Below are 9,873 nucleotides of genomic sequence, written 5' to 3'. Positions count from 1 at the left end.
GTGTGTTGGGTGTGGAGGGGTGCCCCCAGAAGGGGGCTGTGCGCAGAAGTGCTAGAACTAGAGGTGCTGTGGGTGCTTGAAGTGGTTTCCATTATACACAGTGAGCGATTAGTTTGGCTCAATGGCTCTCAGCACCCACACTATACACATTGTTCCAGCACCCTGGCTGTGTGAGTGTGGATGCCCAAGATCTGTGCCTGTGTGTGTGTGTACATGTGCCCCCAGCAGAACGCGGTGAGGGTATGTACATTTGCCACCAGCAGAACGCAGTGTGGGTGTGTACGTGTGCCCCGGGCAGTGCTGTGTGTGTACGTGTGCCCCTGGCAGAATGCAGTGTGTGTATGTGTGACCCTGGCAGAGCACTCTGTGTGTGTGTGTGTGTGTATGCCCCCGGTACAACGCGGTGTGGGTGTGCCTGTGTGCCCCCAACAGAGCAGTCTTTGTGTGTGTACGTGTGCCCCCAGTAGAACGCGGTGTGGGTGTGCACGTGTGCCCCCAGCAAAGCACTCTGTGTGTGTGTATGTGTACATGTGCCCCTGGCAGAATGCAGTGTGGGTATGCGTGTGTACGTGTGCCCCCGCAGAGCGCTCCGTGTGTGTGTATGTGTGCCCCGAGCAGAGCATTGTGCGTGTGTGTGTGTGTACGTGTGCCCCCAGCAGAGCACTCTGTGTGTGTGTGTGTACGTGCGCCCCCGGCAGAACGCGGTGTGTGTGTGTGTGTGTGTGTGTACGCGTGCCCCCAGCAGAGCCCGCTGTGTGTGTGTGTGTGTGTGTCCGTCCCCACGCCAGCCGGCGGGTGCCATTTCCCCTCTGGGCACTAGGGGTCTCTCACGCGCCGGCCCAGCGCTGCCATTGTTGCTCCGGCCCGCGGCCACTCAGGCCCAGGCGGCAGCCGCCGCTGTGGGGAGCATGGAGGGGGAGAGCACCTCGGCCCTGCTCTCCGGCTTCGTCTTTGGCGCCCTCGCCTTCCAGCACCTCAACACCGACTCGGACACTGTGAGCCGCCAGCACCGCCTCGCCCCGGCCCGGCCCCAGCGGGGACAATGGCACGGGGGGGGGTGGCCCGCGGGCGGGGGCAGGTTTCGCCCCGTGGGGAGCGCCTGGGGCCCGGAGGAGAGGGGAGGCGGGGTCTGGGGGTCTGCCTGGGGGAGGGGGGCGGTTGTTTGAGGTTAAGAAGTAGGTTTACATCCCTCCCCTCCCCACACACACACACCCACCCGCTGCCCCCGAGTCTCCCCTGGGCGGGGGAGCCGCCGCTGGGTGTCAGTGGCTTCCCCTGGTTTCACTTTCACTACATGCTCCCCGGCTCACTCCAGCCCCTCTCCTGCTGGCTACCGTGTAAGCGCCACGGCCCCCTCCCTCTGAGGGTAAATAACGGTGTGCAAAGTGTGCCCCGACCTACCGCCGCCCCCGCCCAGGGCCAGGGGTGTGCCAGAGGGGCAGCAGATCCTTTGGGGATTGATTTCAAGGCACTGTTTTGATTACAAATAAATCACCTCTTGCTTTGTGAAGGGGAAGGGTTTTGCTCCCTGTGTTTCAATGAGGTATTTTGCAACATCACTCTCCTTTTTTTAAAATCTCCCTCACTTCAGATGTCACCACAATTTGAAAGCAGCCCCCCGCTTACGTAGGTGGTAGTAGCAATGATGTGGTTATAATGATAAAAGAGAGGTAGGCTCCGGTCCTGTAAATTGATCAATATGGGCAGACTCTTGTGCCCGTGCAGAAGGCTGAAGATCTAACTACATGGATGTGATTGCAGGATCAGGGTTATTTCCAGAAGTGCAACATTCCCCCCCCCCCCCACAAAAAAAAATATTACACATTTGTGCTGAAATGTATTTTATTTCTGGGGAGAAAGACACGTGAAATGCTTTGCTGCCCAGGTCTTAGGGAATGTTCTGGGCTCTTGTTTTAGTGCTTGGATAAACTTGATTTGTTTTTAATATCAGAGGTTTTGATTATCTTGGTCCTAAGTGAAGATAAGTGTATTTTGCCTTGTTTAACAAAAAGTTTGGTCCTTGATCCTGCAAGCTCCTTCATGCTGGCAGACCCCTCTCCCCATATAGATCTCCACTGATCTCAGTGGGGCTCTGCTCAAATCTGGCCATGCAGATCTACAGTAGTTTCAGATCAGGGCATTAGTCTGGAAATGAAGTTATAGCTACTGGAAAATTGCTTACAGGCCTGATGCAATTTATGATTTTAACTACATTTTAAAACTAGAGTCGTAGATGTCAGGATCCACACACACTTTTATCTTGGCAACATACATTTGATCTAGTTTTTAACTTTTTTTAGAAACGAATCTTTTGTATTAAAACCTCTTTTATTGCAACATTAGTGTTTAGAATTTAAGGACACTAATGTCAGGAAGTTGATGTCTTTCAGAACTGTAACTCAGCGACACTGTGTTGTGTGGTGTAAAAGTGGCATTTTTTACTTCTGCATAAAGAAAAGGAGTACTTGTGGCACCTTAGAGACTAACCAATTTATTTGAGCATAAGCTTTCGTGAGCTACAGCTCACTTCAGTATGTTATAGAATAGTTGTTAAGAGCTGGCCAAACTTTTAGGTCCAAGTCTGACAGGTGGTCATTAAAACTAAGTCCGCATCCCATTCCAACTATTTAAAAAAGGAAGCATAACAGAAGTAAAAAGCAAGCAAGAAAGAATACATAGATCCCCCAATTTTTTTCTTCACTCATATCTGTGTATTTACAAACAAAATGCCATCCATCCCACACCTTTATAGTTTTTTATTCTTGTGAAATGTTTCCTTTTTTGCTATTTTATCTTTTATTCCTGCTGTCTCTCCTTCCTATATGCTGTTGCTGAACTTAGGGAGAAGTAGCGTAAGCATTTGGGGAGAGTCATTTTGCTTCACCACTTGTGGGCTTTTCTGTTGTGCTTTGACTGCACTATTGTTTGTGGCAGTAAATCATATGGGAAAATGATTGCAGGCCACACAAAATAAAGGACAGTGCTAAAAGTTCAAGATGCTTGCTTTGGTAAATTATTTTTGTAAATTTTAGAACTCCTGTCTCCTACAGCTCATTGTCCAGATGATGGAGTGTAGATTTTTTGAACATTGTCAATAAAAGCATTATTTCTAGGGCAGTCAAGCGATTAAAAATTAATTGTGATTAATCGCGCGATTAAAAAATTAATTGTGATTAATCGCGCGATTAAACAATAATAGAACACCATTTATTTAAATATTTTTGGATGTTTTCTACATTTTCATATATATTGATTTCAATTACAACACAGAATACAAAGTGTACAGTGCACACTTTATATTTATTTTTGCTTAAAAGTATTTGCACTGTAAAATACTATTTCTTTTTTTTTCCAATTCACCTAATACAAGTACTGTAGTGCAATATCTTTAACTTGAAAGTTGAATTTACAAATCTAGAATTATGTAAAAGAAAAACTGCATTCAAAAATAAAACTTTCCAAAAAATGGAAAACTTCAGAGTCTGCAAGTCCACTCAGTCCTACTTCTTGTTCAGTCAATCGCTCAAACAAACATATGCAGGAGATAATGCTGCCCGCTTCTTGTTTACAAGTCACCTGAAAGTGAGAACAGGCGTTCTCGTGGCATTGTTGTAGCAGATGTCGCAAGATATTTATGTACCAGATGCGCTAAAGATTCATATGTCCCTTAATGCTTCAACCACCATTCCAGGGCACATGCATCCATGCTGACGACGGGTTCTGCTCAATAACAGTCCACAACAATGCAGACCGACGCATGTTCGTTTTCATTATCTGAGTCAGATGCCACCAGCAGAAGGTTGATTTTCTTGTTTGGTGGTTCGAGTTCTGTAGTTTCCGCAGTGGAGTGTTGCTCTTTTAAGACTTCTGAAAGCATGCTCCACACCTCATCCCTCTCAGATTTTGGAAGGCACTTCAGATTCTTAAACCTTGGATCCAGTGCTGGGGCTATCTTTAGAAATCTCACACTGGTACCTTCTTTGCGTTTTCTTGTGAATCTGCAGTGAAAGTGTTCTTAAAATGAATAACGTGTACTGGGTCATCATCCAAGGCTGCTATAACATGAAATATATGGCAGAATGTGGATAAAACAGAGCACGGAATGTACAATTCTACCCCAAGGAGTTCAGTCACAAATTTAATTAATGCATTGTTTTTTTAACGAATGTCATCAGCATGGAAGCATATCCTCTGGAATGGTGGCCGAAGCATGAAGGGGCATGCAAATGTTTAGCGTATCTGGCACGTAAATACCTTACAATGCCAGCTACAAAAGTGCCGTGCAAATTCCTGTTCTCACTTTCTGGTAATATTGTAAATAAGAAGAGGGCAGCATTATCTCCTGTAAATGTAAACAAAATTGTTTGTCTTAGCGATTGGCTGAACAAGAAGTAGGACTGAGTGGACTTGTAGGCTCTGAAGTTTTACATTGTTTTGTTTTTGAGTCACAAAAAAAAATCTACAGTTGTAAGTTGTACTTTCACGACAAAGAAATTGCACTACAGTACTTGTATGAGGTAAATTGAAAAAAACTATTTCTTTTGTTTATCATTTTTACAGTGCAAATATTTGTAATAAAAATAATTTACACTGATTTCAGTTACAACACAGAATACAATATATATATGAAAATGTAGAAAAACATCCAAAATATTTAATAAATTTCAATTGGTATTCTGTGTTGTTTAACAGTGCAATTAAAACTGCGATTAATCACGATTAATTATTTTAATTGTGATTAGTTTTTTTTAGTTAATCGCGTGCATTAATTATGATTAATCGAGAGCCCTAATTATTTCTAATATATTTTTCCTCTGTTTGCTCCCCTTACAAAGGAAGGCTTCCTCCTTGGAGAAGTGAAAGGTGAAGCCAAGAACAGCATTACTGACTCTCAGATGGATGATGTTGAAGTTGTTTATACAATTGGTGAGTCTACTCTTGATTTCAGTGGGACAGTGCATATGCTTAAGTACCTTACTGAATCTGGGCCTCAGACTGGCAACAAAGACTACTGAATCTTGTCACAATGCTGTATTTAAATGTGGTATTTATCATTTTGTAAGATAATCTTTCATATTTCATCTTCTTTAATGTTTTGAAATTTTTACGAAAATATGAATGTAACAAAATATTTTATCTAATAGTTCTAGATATATGGAAACAAAAGTATGAGTTTATATTTTCTTGAATACATCTTCTGTACCAAGAAGTCACATTAAAAACAGATTCTGCCTCTGACTCCTTCTGTTGCCTTGAGTAAGTCACCTAACCTCTTTTGGACCAAATTCAATCCTGATGAAATCTGGCACGGTTTTGAATTCCATGAAGTTCAGCTCATTTAGACCAGGTTGACTTTGGGTCCTTTTTTCCATCCATAAAATAGGTATGCTATTTGCTTTTCTCAGAAGGTGCTGTGAGGATTAATTCATTAATACTTAAGTGCCTCGAAGATGAAATGTGCTTACGTGTCAAAGACTGTTTTATTATCAGAGAGACCAGGTGGGTGAGGTAATCTTTTATTGGAGCAACTTCTGTTGGTGAGAGAGACAAGCTTTTGAGCTTACACAGAGCTCTTCTTCAGGTTTTATTATCAAGCAGGCTTTCAGATATTTCCAACTTGAAGTTTATTTAAAAACAAATTTCTGTGGAGGTATTAAGTGCTGGGAAGTCGTCTTATATTTTATATGAACCTTTGAGAAGAAAAAATGAACATAAGAGAAGCTGACCCTGTGAAAAAAATCACTTGAACATAATGTTAGAAAAGTGAGTGCTGTTGTAAAACCTAATACTCCCCTCTGCAATGAGTACTACTGTGGGAGGATTTGGGCAAAGAAGAGGGTTTTGCATTTAGCTCTGAATGTTAAGAGGTTAGTTGTCCTTATTTCTTCTCGTAGTGAGTTCCATATTCTTGATCCAGCTCCTGTGAAGGTTCTGCATCCTATAGTAATGAACCTACCCCAGTGGCCAACAGCTCTAGTGCTTCACTGGAACACAGCTGTAGTCCAAGAGAGACTCTCTCTTACATAACCAGGATCAATTCCATGCAGGATGTTGAAAACCAGGAGAGTCACTTTGGACTGAATTTTATATTTAAAAACATCTAGATTATTGTGAGCACTACAGACATACAAACAATAACTTTCATTTATGAAACAACTATATTCTTGCATAAAAGTTTAACTGTAAGAATAATTCTGATGCTGAGTGCAAAACTAGAAAGAACATTACAGTTAATTGGTATTAGGTACATATTCTTATGCTCGATGGATCTGGGCCTTAACTGAAAAATACAAGGCAGTTTGATTAAGTGTATGTTTTATTTTTACTCTTGTTCTCAAAAAATGAAGAGAACAAAATGGGAAAAACTGGCCATGATTCTTGCTTGGCAAAGCACAAGGGGAAAAAATAGTTTATTGAAAAACACACCTAAACATGTAGATGGTTTCCCTGTAGTCTTGAAAAACCACAGGATTATTTTTAAAGACTTACTATTTTATTTCCTGACCCAATGTGAGTTGATACTGGAGTTTAGTGTTTGTTTTAAGTTTTAAAGGTCCCTTGATAAAATTTTTACTTCTCAGGAGGGTATGGCTATAAATATAGTCTGCAGAAGAATGAGAGTGCTGAGTACGTGGAGCCAGAGTAATGTATTGTTTTTCTTTCAGATATTCAAAAACATATTCCATGCTATCAGCTTTTCAGGTTAGTATCATTGACTAAACATGTACAAAATTAAATGACGGGTTTCTACATCAGTTAAGCTCACGTCCTATGGATGAAGAAATAACATAGCTAGTGGTGAATGATGTATCAGCTTCTCCAAATGACACAGATACAAAATGCCTATGTATCCATTTGGTACAATATTGTATTAGTTTTAAGTACTTTTTATTAGATGTATACTGTATGCTTATATCTGTATGCATGTATAAATATATATACTGTATACCATGCGTGTTATGAACTGTAGAACCACGGTCTGCACTGTGCACACTATGTAATCTTCCTGAGACTCACTCTAACATTAAAAATAGCTTCATTTAAAAACAAAAAGCAACTTCTTCCCACAGGTGTATAATTTCCGCCCAGAATTACACTGGCTCGAGGTAGTAACACTTTAAGGTTGGATATCTTATGACCCGTCAGGGATAGAAGTGAAAGCATTAAAGCTTTATACCATAGGAAAGGATGTCAACTTATCAGTGAGCTACACTTCACTTGCTTCTAGTTGTAGAAGATCCTTAGATAACTGGCATTAAATGTGATGTATATAAAATCTATTTTAGGTCATTTTTTTTTGTTTCGCTATGGCATGTACAGTTGAACTAGCAGTAGCAAGGTTCACAGGCAAAGGGATACGAAAAATAGTCCCAATAAAAAAATGTTATAACCCTCAAACACTTAAAATGTTTTATAATAAAAATGATGTGGCCAATATAGAATACATCACAATGGTAGTATAAAGGTTTTATTGGCATTCATTTGGGATTATTACAGGTATTCATATACCATGATGAATGCTGTAGAAAAATGTAGATGAGCCCACATCACTCAATACACCCAGTCCAAACTCATGTTGCTAAAACCTTCAAACCATGCCACACCACACCAATACTGACTTTCTGTGGCCATGGTTCAGGAAGGCCCTTAAGCATGTAATAAATCCATCCTTATTCCATTTAAATATTTAAACCTGTGTGTCACATTTTGGGTGCAGTCCCTGTAACCCTGGGTGCCTCACAATGCTTTGCTGTTGTAGCTCCCAACCTGGAATGCTTACAAACAGCCTAATAGCACGCAGGTCACACGCTGAGTGTCTGCATATAGCTATAGCTCTGACCCCAGCAGCCTGTCAGCAACACTGAAGTCACACTCTGGCTTCCACCAGCTATTGTGACCTCAACACACTCCCAGTCACAGATTTTCCCCAAAACATGTGTTCTGCACTATCCAGCCCTCTCCTGGGCAGTTCAGATATTAGAGGTCCACTGGCACTGTAAGGAGTCAATATGCAACAGTTTGTTATTTTAATTGGAGTTACCAAAACAGTTCAGTTTAAACACAACACTAGGTTAGTATTGATTAAAACAGGGATCCGCAGCCTTTGGCACGCAGCCCATCAGGGAAATCCACTGGCGGGCTGGAATGATTTGTTTACCTGCAGTGTCCGCAGGTTCCGCCGATCGCAGCTCCCACTGGCTGTGGTTTGCAGTTCCCACAGCCCCCATTGGCCTGGAAGTGGCATGGGCTTAGGGATGTGCTGCATCAAGTTTCAGAGTAACAGCCGTGTTAGTCTGTATTCGCAAAAAGAAAAGGAGTACTTTTCATCAAGTTTATTTAACTACTAAGAGAGATTTTAAGTGAGTACAAGTAAAGTCAGAAATGGTCATGAGAAATAAAGATAAAACACTTTCTAGTAGCTAAAACTTAACCAGCTAGCCTTGGTTCAAGGTAAAATCCTTAATTGCTGACCAAATTCTCAGGTCAGGAACTCCCCCAAAGTCAAAGGACTGGTTTCTTTGTCGTCTTAGGTGAAAGAGAGAAAGGGAGAGAACCCTTGCTGTGTTTTTGCATCTCACTTTTATAGTCCACTCACCCTTTGAAATGCATTTCCCTGAGGGTTACCCCGAGATAAAGTTCATTCTAGCTGTAAGGATGGAGATATGGTGTCTCATTGTGAAAGAGATTCTATGCTGCTGTTTGCTAAAATGCAGATCCATCTGTTCCTGCCCCCATTCTTTGCCACTTGACAGGTGATTGCCAATCAACTTTGATGATACCTGGCTAGAGGCATCAGCTTGTCCTTTGTCTTTGAGAAACCAGTTTACCCACTCCCCAGAGTTGTCTGGTAAACACATTATAGTAATAATTTCATCTTATGTTCATAATTGTTAATACGCATTTCATATAAATATTACACAAGAGTATTGATTATCAGTGTGGTGGTAGTTTTTAAATGATACCTAAAAAGGCATATGTTGCACAAAAATTATTACACTAGTGTGTGGGGTGTGAATGTGGGGTGCTTTTGGTCACACTGTTCTTAAATGCTTTGCTAAATTGGGGCCTATATCTGTATTTAGAATGTGAATAACGGATGCCATTATTTCAATATCACTTTCAGACAGGCCTAATTTTTTTTATTATTGTTAGGTGTAAACAAGAAAATCAGGATGTACTGGGAAGGTGTTTCCCACTAGACTTTGTTTTAATAACGTTGGATCAGACTGAAATGAGGTGGCTGCTAGATTATTTTAAGAAGTATTTACTTTGGAATGTAACCTTTTATTCTCTGATCCTTCTTATGATCTCTTCTAGCTTTTATAACTCTGCGGGTGAACTGAATGAGCCTGAACTGAAGAAAATATTATCAGGTTGCAAAAAGGTATTTTATTTTTAAAAATAATCCATACTCTGGGGTTTTATGCAGGGTATTGTGCTGACTCTGTGTAATTGCTATGTTGATTCATATTTTAGTTATGTTTCATTCCATAATTTCACTTTAGGTACTTATTCCCTTTTGTTGTCTTTTCAGCCCATGACAAAAGTCTAAACTGTACTGAAATCTGGTCCTCACAAAGCAATCCTTTTTTTTTCTTTTTTATTTAGGGGAATACTTATTCCCTCTTCTGTGCTGCTGTTGGATTTTTTTTTTCTCCTCTCCCAAGTGAACCATTTAAATGTTGCAGTGAGATCATATGGCCTCTTCTGTATTTGGATCAAAGAAGTGTTCTTCAGTTCAAACAGTTCACTTGAAACACAGATAGCTGGATTTCAGTTTATTGGAATTTTAGTACATGCATTGGAGGAGTTTGGCCTTTCATTTACTGAATCAGATTGACATACTCTTGTCTGACTTAAAATACAAATAGT

At 41.0% G+C, this 9,873-nt stretch overlaps 1 protein-coding gene across 2 annotated transcripts in view; it reads left to right on the top strand.

Annotated features, from left to right (window-relative positions):
- Window positions 1–830: 830 nt before the first annotated feature.
- Window positions 831–9,873, top strand: part of ABRAXAS1 (abraxas 1, BRCA1 A complex subunit) — a 23,100-nt gene continuing 14,057 nt past the window's right edge. Inside the window, exons 1-4 of one of the 2 annotated variants that reach the window (XM_074950510.1) lie at window positions 831–995; window positions 4,836–4,926; window positions 6,666–6,702; window positions 9,319–9,385. In XM_074950510.1, coding sequence (XP_074806611.1) covers window positions 909–995; window positions 4,836–4,926; window positions 6,666–6,702; window positions 9,319–9,385 — 282 coding nt within the window. In that variant the 5' untranslated portion in view covers window positions 831–908. The remainder of the gene's footprint in view (window positions 996–4,835; window positions 4,927–6,665; window positions 6,703–9,318; window positions 9,386–9,873) is intronic. The other variant, XM_074950511.1, reaches the window with a different exon arrangement.

This window comes from Natator depressus, chromosome 4 (genome assembly GCF_965152275.1).
Source record: "Natator depressus isolate rNatDep1 chromosome 4, rNatDep2.hap1, whole genome shotgun sequence".
NCBI classification, from domain to species: Eukaryota; Metazoa; Chordata; order Testudines; family Cheloniidae; genus Natator; species Natator depressus.
This window is presented reverse-complemented; position numbering and strand designations above follow the sequence as displayed.